Below are 19,143 nucleotides of genomic sequence, written 5' to 3' on the forward strand. Positions count from 1 at the left end.
ACTGGGCCACTTGATGTTTTAAACTTTTCTTTTCATAAATAAAAAATCCACTATGTATTATACAAAGTAACTGGAATATTTTTATGAAAATTAAGAAAGTTTAAAACATCAAGTACCTTTGGCATGTAAATAACATTTTATTATAATTAAGTTTTACAAAAAAAATATATACATATAAAATGGTGTGGCATTCTTCCTTAAGCCAGATCATGTAAAAAAAAAACAAACAAAAAACAAGAGTGACCGATGTTCATGTGATACACAAATCAGTATTGTACATACATGTCCACCAATAATGACAGTTAATTACAAACATAAGAATTAAATTTAAGTTATTAACACCCCCCAAAAAAGTGAAAAAATTCCCCAATTTTTTTTAAGACTATGAAAACTAAATTAAATTTTGGGGGGATTTGATGGTTTTATATTGTTAGAACTTTATACAATATTAGATATTTATATCAGTGACTTCATGTCTCCTTCTCCACTTTTTTCTTTGCGACAGGAAACAAGAACTTATAAATATAGCGAAACAAAATATAGAGAGAAAGAGAGGAAAATTATTTTTTTTATTAAGATATTCAATCAACCTCAGATAAGATTCAAGAAGATTATGTTTTAGAAAATGTTTTAGCTAGCTAGCTATAGATTTCAAAATACTGAGAAAGAAATGAATAAAAACTGCTAAAAAACTAGAGGTATGTGAGCAATGAGCTCACTAAATGATACCCCCCCCCCTCCCATATGAATAAAATGGCTGTGTCCATGTTTTGCTCTGGAAAATCCAAAATATATGTCAGATCAAAAAGTAAAATAAGAGGTGCACAATGGCAATATGTAATAAAGATCCTGTGAAAGTTTCATTAAATTTCCTTCAGTGGTATGAGAGGAGTTGCGGATAAGAGATGGGTACCCCAAAGCGTAACAGACGGACGGACGGAAATACCGATTACTATATACCCTCCCACTTTTCAAGCGGGGGTATAATAAACATAATCCCCATATTGGATTGGTGCAAACCTAAATTTACAAGCCCCACTGTATTTCTACTATAATTGTTCAACTTCAGGCACTGTGTGCATGCTTTTGAAATCATGATGAAAATGCCAGGGGCCCGTTTCACAAAGCCTACTTAGGACTTAGTTATATCTTAGGAAGGAACTTTTTCCTAAGTTCATTACTTATCTGTTTCACTAACCTCATCTTATCTTAGGATATTCCTAAGTTATGTCGTAACTATAGGAAAGGTAAATCGGTGACTTAGGAAGAAACTAAATATTGCGACTGCATATCCAGAATTTCTTATGGAGAGAGAGAATGTGTTTGCTGGGGAGAGAAAATTCAATGAACTACTAGTATGTGGATGAATGAGTGTTCTCCAAGTCAAACTGCTTTACTTTGCACAGAAATACTAGGATTTCAATAATTGGCAAACATGTGTCAAAATTAGTCCAAAGTACATAAAAATAACAGTTCACAAAACAGGATTTGGCGAAATAGATGTACACATACTGGAATAATTCCCCATCATTTGAAGAGCACACCTTTGTTAACAAAAAATAGCATATGATATGATCCAATTATTAAACATGCATGCATACATAATGTTTTTATCTACATGTACATGTATATTTATATATATTTTCTCTATAATATCACGACTTACATATTTTAATAGCATTTCACACAAAAACTATTTAAAAATCTTATTTCATTTAAAAGTTATGAAAACTTCAATTTTTTTGGCAGGTTTGATTGACACATCCTTGCACTTTCAAGTCGTAATATTATAGAGAAAATAATAACTTCAAATCTGTGTCAAAGTACCTATAAAATAGAATTGCATTTAAGATGTGTTAATGATGGATTGCCGAAGAGGAGATATGTGGGGCATTGGTGGAGACATTGCTGATTTTTAACTACAACTTACCAGTATACCGATGACCCCCATCGATTCACCAAATGACATGGGTTTCTCATAGTATACCCCATCACTGGATAATGTGACCAATATGGCTGGGACATAATATCGATATTACAATATATTGCGATACAATGACAAAAAATATCGTATCACTATACAATTTTGTAATACATGTATTGATATATTAGCAATATGCTTAGATTAAGGAATTTTGTCATTAAATATAAAAATGGACTTATGAAAGTTTCTTATTAAGCCAAACAGTAAGACAGAAGTTGTTTTGTGGGAACATTCCAGAGCTTATCATAGTTATGTACAATCTGCATGTAAATTAAAATGCCATCTGAGTTGCTGGTGTAAAGAAGAATAATGACTTTCAAAGAATAATGATCGGGAGTCAAATTTCAAGTGATTCAAAAATTCCAATCTCCTAAAACCTTGTATCCATTATTTTTAATTTTAACTTAGAAAATTTCAGCTTTCTAAACCTTTGTATCAATTTCTTATAGTGTTGTAACCTGCTGTACCCATGTGTACCCTTTGTACCCACTGTACCCTGAGCATCGGCTCCATGATTATTTTTAATTTTAACTTAGAAAATTTCAGGCTTCTAAACCCTTGTATCCATTTCTTATAGTCTTGTAACCTGCTGTACCCATGTGTACCCTTTGTACCCACTGTACCCTGAGCATCGGCTCCATTAATTTCAATTTTAACTTAGAAAATTTCAGCCTTCTAAACCCTTGTATCAATTTCTTATAGTTTTGTAACCTGCTGTACCCATGTGCACCCTTTGTACCCACTGTACCCTGAGCATCGGCTCCATTAATTTTAATTTTAACTTAGAAAATTTCAGCCTTCTAACCCCTTGTATCCATTTCTTATAGTGTTGTAACCTGCTGTACCCATGTGTACCCTTTGTACCCACTGTACCCTGAGCATCGGCTCCATTATTTTTAATTTTAACTTAAAAATTTCAGCCTTCTAAACCCTTGTATCCATTTCTTATAGTTTTGTAACCTGCTGTACCCATGTGTACCCTTTGTACCCACTGTACCCTGAGTATCGGCTCCATGATTATTTTTAATTTTAACTTAGAAAATTTCATTCTAACCCCTTGTATCCATTTCTTATAGTGTTGTAACCTGCTGTACCCATGTGTACCCTTTGTACCCACTGTACCCTGAGCATCGACTCCATTAATTTTGATTTTAACTTAGAAAATTTCAGCCTTCTAACCCCTTGTATCCATTTCTTATAGTGTTGTAACCTGCTGTACCCATGTGTACCCTTTGTATCCACTGTACCCTGAGCATCAGCTCCATTATTTTCAAATAATTTAGAAAATTTCAGCCTTCTAAACCCTTGTATCAATTTCTTATAGTGTTGTAACCTGCTGTACCCATGTACCCTTTGTACCCACTGTACCCTGAGCATCGGCTCCATTATTTTTAATTTTAACTTAGAAAATTTCAGACTCCTAAACCCTTGTATCCATTTCTTTTAGTGTTGTAACCTGCTGTACCCATGTGTACCCTTTGTACCCACTGTACCCTGAGCATCGGCTCCATGATTATTTTTAATTTTAACTTAGAAAATTTCATTCTAACCCCTTGTATCCATTTCTTTTAGTGTTGTAACCTGCTGTACCCATGTGTACCCTTTGTACCCACTGTACCCTGAGCATCAGCTCCATTATTTTCAAATAATTTAGAAAATTTCAGCCTTCTAACCCCTTGTACCCCATTTCTTATAGTCTTGTAACCTGCTGTACCCATGTGTACCCTTTGTACCCACTGTACCCTGAGCATCGACTCCATTAATTTTAATTTTAACTTAGAAAATTTCAGGCTCCTAAACCCTTGTATCAATTTCTTATAGTGTTGTAACCTGCTGTACCCATGTGTACCCTCTGTACCCACTGTACCCTGAGCATCGGCTCCATTATTTTTAATTTTAACTTAAAATTTTCAGCCTTCTAAACCCTTGTATCCATTTCTTATAGTGTTGTAACCTGCTGTACCCATATGTACCCTTTGTACCCACTGTACCCTGAGCATCGGCTCCATGATTATTTTTAATTTTAACTTATCAAATTTCATTCTAACCCCTTGTATCCATTTCTTATAGTGTTGTAACCTGCTGTACCCATGTGTACCCTTTGTACCCACTGTACCCTGAGCATCGACTCCATTAATTTTGATTTTAACTTAGAAAATTTCAGCCTTCTAACCCCTTGTATCAATTTCTTATAGTGTTGTAACCTGCTGTACCCATGTGTACCCTTTGTATCCACTGTACCCTGAGCATCAGCTCCATTATTTTCAAATAATTTAGAAAATTTCAGCCTTCTAAACCCTTGTATCCATTTCTTATAGTGTTGTAACCTGCTGTACCCATGTGTACCCTTTGTACCCACTGTACCCTGAGCATCGGCTCCATTATTTTTAATTTTAACTTAGAAAATTTCAGGCTTCTAACCCCTTGTATCCATTTCTTATAGTCTTGTAACCTGCTGTACCCATGTGTACCCTTTGTACCCACTGTACCCTGAGCATCGACTCCATTAATTTTAATTTTAACTTAGAAAATTTCAGGCTCTTAAACCCTTGTATCAATTTCTTATAGTGTTGTAACCTGCTGTACCCATGTGTACCCTTTGTACCCACTGTACCCTGAGCATCGGCTCCATTATTTTTAATTTTAACTTAAAAATTTCAGCCTTCTAAACCCTTGTATCCATTTCTTATAGTGTTGTAACCTGCTGTACCCATATGTACCCTTTGTACCCACTGTACCCTGAGCATCGGCTCCATTATTTTTAATTTTAACTTAGAAAATTTCAGCCTTCTAAACCCTTGTATCAATTTCTTATAGTGTTGTAACCTGCTGTACCCATGTGTACCCTTTGTACCCACTGTACCCTGAGCATCGACTCCATTAATTTTAATTTTAACTTAGAAAATTTCAGCCTTCTAAACCCTTGTATCAATTTCTTATAGTGTTGTAACCTGCTGTACCCATGTGTACCCTTTGTACCCACTGTACCCTGAGCATCGACTCCATTAATTTTAATTTTAACTTAGAAAATTTCAGCTTTCTAAACCCTTGTATCAATTTCTTATAGTGTTGTAACCTGCTGTACCCATGTGTACCCTTTGTACCCACTGTACCCTGAGCATCGACTCCATTAATTTTAATTTTAACTTAGAAAATTTCAGGCTTCTAAACCCTTGTATCAATTTCTTATAGTGTTGTAACCTGCTGTACCCATGTGTACCCTTTGTACCCACTGTACCCTGAGCATCAGCTCCATTATTTTCAAATAATTTAGAAAATTTCAGCCTTCTAAACCCTTGTATCCATTTCTTATAGTGTTGTAACCTGCTGTACCCATGTATACCCTTTGTACCCACTGTACCCTGAGCATCGGCTCCATTATTTTTAATTTGACTTATATAGATGTTACAGTCTTCCTAACACTGGGAAGGATCTACTTTCGTTTTCAGTAGGAATAAATAGTGTACCCTTTTTGTAACCTTTTCTTCATACATTTAATAAGGGTGTACCCTAGGGTACAAAAGTATCACCTAAAAACGCAGTACCAATTTCTTGCCATATCTACCCCGGAGACCCACGCGCTTCCCTAGGGACGACCGGCAGATCTTCGGTACCACCGGCAGTCACCGGCAGCCACCGGCAATAATCATTGTCAAATAATGTTTAATAATAACAATAGATAATCCACATAACACATGTGACAATTATAATATAAAACAATTACACAATATGACAATATCCCCTAAGTATTAAATTTCGATAAAAATGCTTAGTACAGAGAAATAACAATTAGAATCGGGCGTGATATTCCACAAAATAACCATCATGATGGCGGTTTCTATAAATAAAGTTACAGAGTTAGAAACGATATTTACAACAAATCTAGCGTATTACAATACTGATATTAATCCAGGATAATAAAATTATAATCATAAGATTATGTTCTTCTAGATACGTAAGTACAGTGAATCAATAATAAGAAATGTAACCGATTATGCGATCTACAAATGGGGGAAAGTACAATGTACAAACAGGGTAACACGAATCCTATATAAAACAATCGGCATCATTGTCACAATCATGACATTTTCCCCCTCTTAAAAACTTTGGTGTCCTCACCAAATTCTTAAGATATAAAACAACAATATTTGTCTATACAAACAGATAATTTCTCAATACATTTATCCGTCAATAATAAATTAACATTAAAAAATGTACACTAGACAAAGTCATATAATTTCCTCAGTTTCACAATCCTAACATTACTTCAATTGTTAGAAATTTTTCTTTTAATATACAACGATAAAAGCAAAATTACAAAGTGCATAAGTATACCTAAACTCTTACCATACTTACACCACATTCTAACTAATTTTCTTCACTGAAGATTAATCAACGCTGGTCTGCTAGCCATTGTCAAAGGTCTTGTACACGAATCTTCCAGCACCGTCTTGAATTCGACTCGCCTTTGTGAAAGGTATATTACAGCCATTCATAGAAATGAAACTGTCATTCAGATTGATTACTGCAGGCCCAAATTGACTGTCCAACAAGATGTCCATACCTAAGAGGCATTCATCTTCTATTTCCGCAACAATTATCTCCCTTTGAAATGCTAGATTTCCTAACTGCACTGCAAATTCAGCCTTCCCTAAGACCTTAAGTGGATCTCCATTGACCGCTACAAGACTTGAAGATTCCTTTAGCTCTGGTCTTCTGTTCCCGGGGAGTCTCCAAAATATTTTGTCGGATAATATAGTTCTTGCAGCCCCTGTGTCTGCTGTGAACTCTACTTTTATCCCTTGAACTGTTCCCTGAACATAAATTCCATCCGCCTTGAGGAGCTGTCTCCTAATGTACTCTCTCTGAGCACTCAGTTCCTCTTCCCTTGAAACGTCCCTGACGCAAGGCTGGAATTTCCCCTGGTTTTCAATTTTCTCCCCCGATTCATCTAAATTTCCACTTAAAATAGGTTCAGTTAAAATTTTACAGTCATTTTGGCCTTTGTTACTTTGGGTCGTCTCTTGGCCTCCGGAGCTGACCCTTTCTAGTTTAAAAGTTTCTCCTGTTTGTCTCCGCAATCGTTATCCAAGTCTACATTCCATCTAGATTGATGACTTGGTTGAAATTCTGGTGCATCAGGTGACATGGTACTTGTAGCTTGGCTTTGACTTGTGTTTGGCTGTTCATCTGTACTTGGTAGAGATGATGACATAGTTTTTTCTGGAGATTTCCTGTACTGTGATCTCTCTGTCCTGTGAAAATTTCTATCCGGACACTCTCGGGCATAATGTCCGGGCATGCTGCAAATAAAGCAATTCCCTTTCGTCATCTCCATGGAATTTGTATTTCCCTTCCCAGTATAATGATCGTCTCCCTTTCCGTAAGGCTTAGCCTGCCTGATAGGGCGTCTCTCTTCATTTGTGGTCATATTGGAGGTGACTGACATATAAGCAGCTACCTGCTGTACTGCCTCTTCAATTGTTGATGGTTCTTTGTGTAATTCAATGTACTGCCGTGCCTTTGAATCCCATAAACCTTGCAAAAATTTTGAAATCAGGTCTTCCTGTCTGGTGCTGGCATCTCTACTTGGGTGAGCCCAGTCATAAAGACGCTTAATGTCAGCAGCATACTCTTCAAGACTTTCATCTTTTCTTTGCCTTTTGTTGTTGAATTGAGTTTTGTACACTCTCTTATTTTCCAGTGTTCCAAATCTGGATTCTATTTCTGCGACTAAAGTCTCATAGTTCCCTATAATCTCCTTCTTCAGCTGACCAAAAACAAAATCAGCTGCAATTCCCTGTATTCTTGGTAATATCTGTTGTAACTTCTCTTTACCAGTCCACTCGGCTAACTCGGCTACGGACTCGAAGCGATTCAGCCAAACTCTCCACTTCTCGGAACCTGTGTAAGGCGGAAGCTTACAATCAAGCTTGATGTTATCTGTCTTCTTGGACTCGAACAAACCCCTTGTGGCAACTGAGTTGACAGATTGCTCATTTTCAGACTGTTCTGAATCTTCGTTTGATTCCTTATGATGGCTTTCCTTGGTTTCTGTCTCTGACTTATTATTTGAGTTGATTCTTGATATTTTAGGCTGCAGCTCGCAGTTTGTAGTATGTGGCTGGCTGTTCACTTGTCCTAGATTTTGGGTAGTCGCTTCCATCATATTCTGCATGACTTTCATTGTCTGGTCGCTTACTTGTCTGAGAGTCTGAGTAGTTGCTTCCATCATATTCTGCATGGCTTTCATTGTCTGGGTCATCTGTTCCATCATTAGCTTCATAGGGTCTATAAGAGAATTATTCTGTGATGACTGTGTAACTGGTTCTGACAGTTCTGTGTCTGTAGGGATTATCTCCCTCTGCTGACGTACAGTCCTTTTGGATCTTCTTATTTTTCTAATAGGGGTTGGTATTCTAGCCTGAGTATCTGAGTCATCTTCATCCTCTGTGGAGTTGTCATTGTTGGACATGCTCTGTTCCCCTCGGAGTGATCTGTTTAATGCGGACGGCGATAAATCTATGAGGAGTTCCTCATCTGTGGATTGTCCTCTGGAATGTCCAGGATTAACGGATGGCTCCATCCTAGTCTTGGATCTGGTAAAGTACCTATGCATGGATTTTTCTCAACACTGGTTCTGGGTTACGTATCTCTGGATCCACCGATGTACTTGGCAGATCCCACCGCTGCCACCAAATGTAACGGACCTGAGCTGTATGGATCTCACGCACAGATACTCCTTAGAAGCCTACACGGGAATAACCCATGTAGTACTGTGATTATTTCCGAGAATAACCCGCAAATAAAGATCTCCTATAATAACACAAGAATAACCTGTGTTTGGACTCGTAAATAACTACGGGGAAGTTAAATGATAAGCCTTATTTAAAGTTTACAAATTTATTCAATAAATAAAAGTCACAATATGTATTAATTAATATTCAATTACAATAAAATTCAATGGAAGTCGGGAATCACCCAAATTCACAATGAATTACTACACTAACACAACCTTCGTATTACGTTAATACGATAAAAAGGGGGGGGGGGGGGGGGCGCACTAAACGAGAATGACCCGAATAGTGAGTAATAAATACTATAGAAATACCTTAGAATAACCAAAGTATTTCTGAAAGAATCTACACAATCTATAAAAGCTATTTAAAGCAAGAAATTTATCTCTATAATTTCTATATCGAATCCTAGCCTTAATTCCTGCTTGAATATTCCAATAAACGCAACTAGATTATCACTTTAAATTGATTGAATTCCTAAAATCTATCAAAGATAAACAATTATTTACACGGAAAGACTTCAAGAGTCACTTTCAGTCAAACCGTAACAAAATTATTTAATCGTTTAATATCGAGATTAACCCAATATAAACGTCCTACGATAAATACTAGTAATTAATAGTGAAACGAGATTAACCCGTATTCACTATTAGAAAAATTGATGAATTAATTAAAAAATACTAAATTCCTACAGAAAAATGCTAAGAATCAAATAAACAACCGCTAACCTCAAAATCTAAATGCCGAGTCCACCGGCAGTCCTTATCCTCTGCTTATATAGCTCTGGAGAGTCCCCCCGGAGACCCACGCGCTTCCCTAGGGACGACCGGCAGATCTTCGGTACCACCGGCAGTCACCGGCAGCCACCGGCAATAATCATTGTCAAATAATGTTTAATAATAACAATAGATAATCCACATAACACATGTGACAATTATAATATAAAACAATTACACAATATGACAATATCCCCTAAGTATTAAATTTCGATAAAAATGCTTAGTACAGAGAAATAACAATTAGAATCGGGCGTGATATTCCACAAAATAACCATCATGATGGCGGTTTCTATAAATAAAGTTACAGAGTTAGAAACGATATTTACAACAAATCTAGCGTATTACAATACTGATATTAATCCAGGATAATAAAATTATAATCATAAGATTATGTTCTTCTAGATACGTAAGTACAGTGAATCAATAATAAGAAATGTAACCGATTATGCGATCTACAAATGGGGGAAAGTACAATGTACAAACAGGGTAACACGAATCCTATATAAAACAATCGGCATCATTGTCACAATCATGACATTTTCCCCCTCTTAAAAACTTTGGTGTCCTCACCATACAAATGAGCAATTTTTTACAGTTATGCCCCTTGGACTTCGAAAAATTCCAATTATTTGGAGGTTCCAAATTTTATTTGGGTATGTGTCATTTCTTAACTAAGGTCTTTTTGGCAAGTTCAAAGTGCAAAATTTAATTAAGCATTTTCATGGGGTGGTATTATTTTGTGCGAGCTCTCTCAATTAATTTTTTGGACGTTTTCTTATATAAACTGGGGTCCTTGCATCTACCTAAACAAGGAGAATTTCGACAGGCTGAAATTTAATTTCAATGGCTAACTCTTCCCTAAAACAGTCATAAAAAGTCGTAAGAATGCGCCTCAGATATAGGTGACTACAATGAGCTAGTTCATTTTAAATCATGGTTCAATATGCTACCTTGGTTTTCATTTTCCTTCAACAGTACCAATTTTAAACAAAGAACAACATTTTTCTTAGATTTGCATATATTTATTATGTACATGTACTTGTAAGAATCAGTACCTGTATCTCCTAATGATATTGGCTATTAATTGTCATGCAGAGGCTTTCAAAATATATGTAATTGAAACCTAAATAGAATAGGAACAGTGTAGTACGTAGTACAATGTAGCTGTATTGCACAACAAACACTTCACAAATTAAAATTCATCTCTTGTTTTAAGGAATTTAACAATAATGCATGTACAAATAATAACCTCATCTGACCGTTTGAAGAAAAATTATCACAGTTTACAAATAATTGAACCCAGACAAATCTTCCATAATCATTTCAAATGGAACATTTCATAGTTTACAATATCGTCTCCTCTGCTATGAGAGAAGAAGCACTTGCAGCTTAAAACTAGATGGAAGTAAAAGACTGTTAGGAATCTGAACATTTAAACACTAAAACATGCTGAAGACAGGTTGAGGCCTTTTTGTTTATATGAAATGTGGCAGGGGCCCTCAGCAACATAACTTTCCTTGGTCTTCTCAGCTATGTAAGAAGTGCCCCTCTGTCCCCTGGGCTATGAGAAATGTGACATGGGATCCTCCGTTCTTCTCTGCTTCATCCTCCAGGCCTCCATCTCCTCCTCACTAGGGGCTACGTTAGTATACATACTGTTGTATGGCCGCTTCCTCTCGTCCAGGGATAGAAGCTGGTCTGCTTTCTTCTGCTGCTCTTCTTCTCTCTTCAAAGCCTAAAATATCATTTTTAAAGCTGTAAAGAACTTCAACATGCTTAAAATCCAAGGACTCAATTAATCTTTCTCATTTGAGAAAAAAGAATCAAACCCTTGGTTTGTGAAAATGCTTTTTCATTTATAAAAGTTCAACACCTCTACAGGTTTGAAACATTTAATGCATGTGTGATGCACTTGCTGCAGCCTTTGTATAAATGTATAAAACATTAGTATAAATACCTCTTTAAGTTTTCTTTCCCGTTCCTTCTCCTCATCTTCTGATTCAGACTCGCTACTGCTGCTACTTTTGCTTTTCTTTTTTTGTTTCCTTTTATTCTTCTTTTTCTTCTTCTTTTTCTTTTCTTTTGATAATAATTTTTCCTGATGTTGCTATAATAAAGAAATTATAGGAATGAGGTACTCAGAAAACAAACATCAATATTTATGTTTATTATATAGCTCATAAATAGTCTATACTATCAAGTAAAAAAAAATTAAAAGTCCAGAGAATAAGCATCCAATATTTTTGCATTTTATTAAATGCTGAGATTGTATTACATATAGAGTATGCCCTGAAACATGTAACAGTGACATTGGAGTTATTGTCCTTACCTGTTAAAAATAGTTAGAGATCCTCTGAATTACTACCTGTAGCCATGGTGCATGCCTGTAGCTATGGTCCCTACCTGTAGCAGTGACTTGAACTAAGACTCCTACCTGTAGCAATAACACATGCCTGTAGCTATGGTCCCTACCTGTAGCAGTGACTTAAAGCACCTGTAGCAATAACACATGCCATTGGACCTGTTATGGCTATTTGTAGCAATAACACATGACTATGGTCCCTACCTGTAGCAGTGACTTGAACTAAGACTCCTACCTGTAGCAATAACACATGCCTGTAGCTATGGTCCCTACCTGTAGCAGTGACTTGAACTAAGACTCCTACCTGTAGCAATAACACATGCCTGTAGCTATGGTCCCTACCTGTAGCAGTGACTTGAACTAAGACTCCTACCTGTAGCAATAACACATGCCTGTAGCTATGGTCCCTACCTGTAGCAGTGACTTGAACTAAGACTCCTACCTGTAGCAATAACACATGCCTGTAGCTATGGTCCCTACCTGTAGCAGTGACTTGAACTAAGACTTCCTGTAGCAATGACACATGCCTGTAGCAATGACACATGCCTGTAGCTATGACACATGCCTGTAGCCATGACACATGCCTGTAGCAATGACACATGCCTGTAGCTATGGTCCTTACATGTACATGTAGCAGTGACTTTGGATTTATATCCCCTATCTGTAGCAGTGACTTTTAAGCTTTGGCCCTTACCTGTAGCAGTGATTTTGGAGCTTCCTCCTCCTCTTCCTCGCTCTCCCCCTCTCCATTCCTAATGGCAGGGATAATATCTGTGTTGGAGGCCTCGATCCCTGCTGCCCCCGTGCAGTAGGACTCCTTTATGAAGCTCTGACAACACTTGTAGCCCCACCTACCGTCTTTCCAGAATGAACCCCAAACAGACTGTAATCACAAAATGTGTTAGAAATTTTGTCTTTGGAAAACTTTGTCTTTCGTAATAATTATATATGTTCAGTCTGTATATGTACTAACATCTTACTAATCTTTGGTTTATGAATTATTAATAAAGAAATTTTGTCAGAATAACATTTTCTTAAATTTCTTAGATCTAAATGAGGAATGCTAATCCTCTATAGAAATTGTTGACTTGTGCCGTTTAAAAAATTCAGTTATATTTAGAAGATATTTCTACAACTCACTGTGTGATTATTTATGTAGACATCTTCTTCATACTTTGATCGGACCACTGGTTTTTCATTTCCTTTAATTATTGAACCATGTCGAGAATATTCCACATAATCCTCCTACAAAACACATAACAATACAAATAATGTCACATTCAATGTGGGCAGAGGAAGTTTACTAGTAGAGCTTGAATTGTGGGAATTTTATTTTTATCTTTATTTGCAGCTTAAAAGGTGAAATAATTGCAAGAAATCTATTTAATCACATAAAATATTTTTAAGCTGTAAAAAATCTTACTGTTTGAGCCATTAGCAGCTGTTTGGGAGGGGCTTGTAAATGCTCCTCCCCTCCGTATCTGTCCAGGATGCTCTCCTTGGCACTGGATTTGACGTCTTCTTTCCTTTTCTGCACTTCCTTAGTCAGCAGTTCTAATTTGGTGGGATCAGCCTGTAGGTGAATATCAGTTCCATGTTCATAGGCTTCCCAGGCAAACACTGTAAGACAAAATTTTAAACTGATTAGCATCTACATTTCATCTTACCCCACCTCTGTTGATTTTTCGAGGAAATCCTGGCTTACAATTGGTTTAAGTCTGTCATGTGAAGGAAGTGGATTACTTATACCCAGTCAGTTGTAAATCAATACCAGGTCAATGTAAAATTCTTTTGAAACACTTTGAACAACTCGAATTCACTAGGTTAAATTTAAAGTTAAGTAGCAAAAATAACAACAGAAACATTTTTCTTCCCTTACTGAAAGTCTATAACACTGTTTAGTTCATTATTATAGCACACAAAGAACATTATATAACTAACATAACGTGATGTCATAATAGGCACAGTATAAGCGTGATGAAGTATGTAGCAGAGAAAAACATTCATAAACCACAGATAATATATAAATAATTCATTGGTGGGGTAAATTTGTTACATAGTGTTTAAGTGACTCCGCCGCATCAGGTATGACATCAGGCATCATCCCGTACCCTGTCACTAAAAGACTATGTAACTAATAATATCTAGCCATCAATCTGTGTAGAGAGCAAGTGAATAAATTTTATCCTTTTATTTATCTTAGAAGGCTTACCTTGCTTTCTGGCAAATTCATGTGCATCTCCAGAGAACCTAACAAAGTTGTCTCCTGCATACTTTTGCCTATTTTGAAATAAAGATGGCTATTTTAAAAATAAAATTTTTTATTTCTGTCGTATCAGTAGACATAGAATATCTCCCATGGTTTTCCACTTAATTCACTTCAACTATAACAGTAAGTATTTATTACACTTAAGTACACTTAATATTACATGTACAGGGTAATTGGTATTTGTACGCTATTTTGAAAATGTATCAAATGTTTTACAACACATTTGACCATGCATTTGAAAACTAGTTAGCTGAACTTACTCCATCTCAATGTTTCCAGTGTTTTTGTATGGATTCTCCCTCATAGATCGAGTTTTGGGATCATAAAAGGCTGAGTTTGGATCAAGATTGTACAAATACTGCAATAGAAAGATGAATTAGGTACAGGCTATCCTATACTATTACTGAAGTACTTTTTTAATATAATTATAATGATACATTTTAAGTTGGATTTTTTTTCCTTGGTTGTATTGTACAAAAAATCATAGTCATGTACACAAAGTTACTTACATGTATATACATGTACAAAAAAGATAAAAATAAATCTGACTAACTTTAGCCGTGTCTTCTCTGATTCTGAGATTCCTGACTGTGATTCTCTGTTTGGTCTCAAACTTCTGACCAGGCATGTCCACATCATCTGCATATTTATCCTCATCCTCACTGTCACCTTGAGACTAAAAAAATAAAAATTCTGGTAAATAGAAATTTTCTACATAGCTAAATGTATTCAAATTGACACTTCTTATGATATATACATGAGTACATATTTTAAGCTGACTAATCTGAACGTTTTTCAGCTTGTTCTGGTTTCTAACCAGGAAAGCTAAATATCAACATTTAATGTTCTATTTTTAACATTTTTTAGAAAATTAAAAAAGTGATTTACTGTTTCAGCAGATTCTTTTCCTTCCAAAAAATTTGCTTCTTTAAGCATTCTCTTTGCCTAGAAAAAGAAAACACATAATTACAGTATCAATGCATACAGTTTACATAGTTACATGTTCTATCTTCAAACATTGATAGCATCAACAATCTATTCACTGTAGAAGGTGGAAATTACTGAAAAGTTTCATCATTTAAATTTAGGGATGTCAAAATTGTCAATAATTGATATTCGAATATTCGATAGGAGTATTCGAATATATTCGAATATTCGATAAAATAGATACATTTAGCATTATAGAATATATATTTTCACACTCCAATCAACCAGTATAGGTTTTATGTCATTATTTTGGAATAAAATTTCACGTAGACTTTTGTAAATGCAAAGTAATTATATTTTTACAATTTTAGAGAATAAATGAAGAGTATACATCCAAAATGTAATGAAAAATTGTTTTTGAAAATTCAAAAGATTCTTTAGTATGTTCCAGATTAATTAATCGTCTTACCAAAGTCTACACTAATTACTCCTACAAATTTATACCACGCTAAACAATTATAAACGAAAGAAAAATTATTGAAATCAATTAATTTTAGATAATTAATTTCCTGATAATTATTGTAATGATATATTCATAAACAAGGGATCAATGTGTTTTCTGTACAGCTGTGTTTTTAAACAATACAAACTGATTGCAAGTACTTTATATACCAATAATTAAATGATATAATGTATTCATGTCCAACAGGAGTGTCTTTTAATTTCTTTTTAATCAAATATTATTCCTAGTCCAATTTGGTTCAATTTCAAATAAAACTTGCAAGATTTTTTCTCTGTTAAATGCTTGTATACTTTACAAACGAATATTCGAATAATATATTTATATTCGAATAATAACTCAACGAATGAATATTCGAATATTCGTTGACATCCCTATTTAAATTCTTTCTCCCAATGTAGCTGCTAACTTTGACATTAAAGACGAGTTAAAAATACAAAATTTTTAATTTAAGACATTTGATCATCCTAAAGTTCATGTTCTCAAATTACAGGAGAAAGATATATTGTACATGTATTAATTTTAATATTTATAATAATCAAAACTATTTTTATAACTATTTTTAACAGATCACCAGCATTCATTCCTATTTATACGTATACACAGATGTACCCACCTCTTCCAGCCGGCCGTATTCCTCCCGTACTTTTCTCTGGTGATCCTCCACGTCCACACCTGCCGCGTGATCACGCTTACCCTCGTAATCAAAGTTAAGGGTCGGAGTAATGTACTCATCAGGGGCTATATTGTCTCCTGTGAATTTCGCTCCAATCCTCCTTGGTCTCTGGATGATAATGCAAAATCAAATTACTTTGTAATAGTTCTTCTTTTTTCAATAAATATAATAACAAATTACTAATTCTTGACATCAATATTTTTTTTTATTTTTTTCTTATATCAATCATTTAAAAGGCCAATTTTTTTTACAAACAAAAAATGCTGTGTCCATGATGAATTGTTATCCATGACAAAGAATGTACATACACAGAATGTTTTCTACCAAAATATTTATTTCTAAAAATAATCTGCCGGAAACTTAGCAACAGTGCTTAGAAATTTTCATTGCTAAACACTAAATAAAACCCATAAAGGATATTGTGAATAAATCATATTCTGTATCAGTGGATTACAAAACAATGTACACTTTTTCTTCTTTTTTAGATTCCCACAAAATCCATTTAAAGTAAATGTATTCTCTTGCAATGTGACGTTGGTATGTAAAATGCTACAAATGTGTAGAAGATTGTATTGCATAGGAAATTCCTAAAGCTTTATTCTCATTACCTCTAAGCAGTCCTTTTTCTTATGAGTCATTGCTCCACAGTTTTCACAAGCTCCTTTTCTAAATTTTGTTACAACTGGACCCTAAATTTAAAGTACAATCATTTTTCAGACTGAATATTAACTTTACTTGGAAATTTTATTTCCATTTATTGATTTAATCAGAATTATTTAAATTCTATTTATTATAAAAATAAAATCACTGGTACATGTATGTATATAAAAAAAGAACAAGATTAGCCTTACCTCCTTGAGACCTTTTTTGTACCATGTATTTCTGTCATCATAATTTTTCATTTTGTCCTCTTGTATTCTCTGATGTTTAAGTGTGGCCTGCGTAGCTTGGTAGTACCACGGTGCCTGCATGATATACTGAGGAATATGGGGGTTGATTTCTCTAAAGAAAACAAATAAATAAAATGCATATTACAATCTATACGTTATATGAATTTATGTCACAGAATGACATATTCAAAATTATACAAGAGGCAAAGACTGAATTTCTTGGTATTTGAGCTTTCATAGAACATCACAGAGATTTTTGATCACATCAAATTATTTCTTAATTTTTTGGAACAATTTTTGTTTGATATACTTGGCAAAAAATAATTCAGAACTAGTTTCTATATTAGTAAATTATTGACTATTTTTAAAGATATTTTAGGCCAATATTTCTGATACTGACTTTCCCTCCTCATCCGTCATCGCGGGAGCTGTTCCAGCTTTTCTCATCTCCTCCAACTCTTTCTGCTTCCTCCAGTCCTCGCGCGACTTCTTTTTGGGTTCATCCTGCTCCTCCGATTTGGCCTTTTTGGCCATCACCGAGGGCGGTAAGTTGATTGAAAATGACATGATTATATGTAGTGTCTTTCAAATCTATCAATGAAAGTTAGACCTGGAAGTATAAATTTAAGTTCTTTCAGTCAATTACCATCGAATCAGAGTGAGCAAATAAAACAAAGCTAGTCCTAGAGCATGGTTTGAACACTACTACCAGGAAAACAATTTTTAAAAAAAATAGCATTAATTGGCAGATGGACAAATATAGCATTTCTGTTGAATTCTGGGGAGGAGGGTCTAATCAGTGGAAGTTGTGAATTTTGTACATTCATTTTGCATAAAAGTAGATAAGCAATACACCATCTCGTGAATTCTACTTGCAATTCTGGTACCTCCCTAGTGTATGACATTTTTAAAAAAAAGAATACGGTAAATACAAAATCTTTAGGTTTAAAGCTATTTTACTAATATTTGAGTCATTACAATTTAACTTGTTGAAGAAAATATCAAAATTGTGAAAAAACCTGGAAAACGTCAGATATTTCAGACTAAATGTTTCAGTGTTTTTTTTTTTTTTTAAGGTACAACTGTGCTAGTCCCAACAGTCACACCATATGACATATAATGAAGAAACACATTATAAAAAGGAGTAATCTTTCATATATGATATTCATGTTTCCTGTCAGGTCAGATTACCTCCCTTGAGTCACAGATCACTGGTGTAAGTCATGCCATTAGGCATTAGATACTTGATTATTATATCAAAATCTACCAGGTAAATAAGAAAACATCCATTTCAAATTTACCAGACGATGGAAAAAGAATACTGAAAAATTACATATGACCTAAACATTTCAGAAAGAAATGCTATAACCTAATGGTTATGCGTATCACATACGATGCATACGTAACTACTGTTACGGCAATGATTTCACAAACTCTTTATGATATTTTTCACAGGTACTTGGGTCGTGGTTTATAAATATTTATAATGTACCTTATTGATATGTAAAAAAAGTACTTTTTTTACATATCAATAAGGTACATTATAAATATTTATAAACCACCACCCAAGTACCTGTGATATTTTTCAATTAATTTTAAAGTAACTAACCCTGCAACCCTAGATCCAATTATTGTGGCAATGAGATTTTCTAATCTGTATGCATAAAACAAACTTTCCAAATCCAACTATATCAGATACCGAGTTTTCTTTCTCGTGTTTTCATTTTCAAGGCCGCTTACGACTTCAGCGACCCATTTCCGCTGAAAATTTTAAAAATAAAGAAACGAACAATTCTTCAATTTTTAACAGTTAAAATTTAAATTATTTTAAACTTTTTATAAAATTAGAAGAATAAATTATTTTTTTTCTATTTCATAAAATATTATCTATTCAGATATTTTGTCTAAATTTATTTGTATTCGTTTTGTTTAAATAGTA

At 34.6% G+C, this 19,143-nt stretch overlaps 1 protein-coding gene across 1 annotated transcript; it reads right to left on the bottom strand.

Annotated features, from left to right (window-relative positions):
• Positions 1 to 10,560: 10,560 nt before the first annotated feature.
• LOC134253813 (pre-mRNA-splicing factor SLU7-like) lies at positions 10,561 to 18,959 on the bottom strand. The gene is made up of 14 exons (XM_062736408.1): positions 18,814 to 18,959; positions 17,605 to 17,814; positions 17,166 to 17,316; positions 16,923 to 17,003; positions 16,255 to 16,422; positions 15,080 to 15,136; positions 14,745 to 14,867; positions 14,452 to 14,549; positions 14,135 to 14,202; positions 13,346 to 13,542; positions 13,063 to 13,167; positions 12,617 to 12,805; positions 11,518 to 11,667; positions 10,561 to 11,295 (listed from the first exon to the last, which is right to left on the bottom strand). The coding sequence occupies exons 2-14, from the start codon at positions 17,769 to 17,771 to the stop codon at positions 11,122 to 11,124; spliced, it is 1,728 nt and encodes a 575-aa protein (XP_062592392.1). The 5' UTR covers positions 17,772 to 17,814; positions 18,814 to 18,959; the 3' UTR covers positions 10,561 to 11,121.
• Between the last annotated feature and the right edge of the window lie 184 nt (positions 18,960 to 19,143).

The sequence above is a fragment of the Saccostrea cucullata genome, unplaced genomic scaffold (assembly GCF_032062105.1).
Source record: "Saccostrea cucullata isolate Sc308-1 unplaced genomic scaffold, CSIRO_AGI_Scuc_v1 ctg112, whole genome shotgun sequence".
In the NCBI taxonomy this organism is placed as follows: domain Eukaryota; kingdom Metazoa; phylum Mollusca; class Bivalvia; order Ostreida; family Ostreidae; genus Saccostrea; species Saccostrea cuccullata.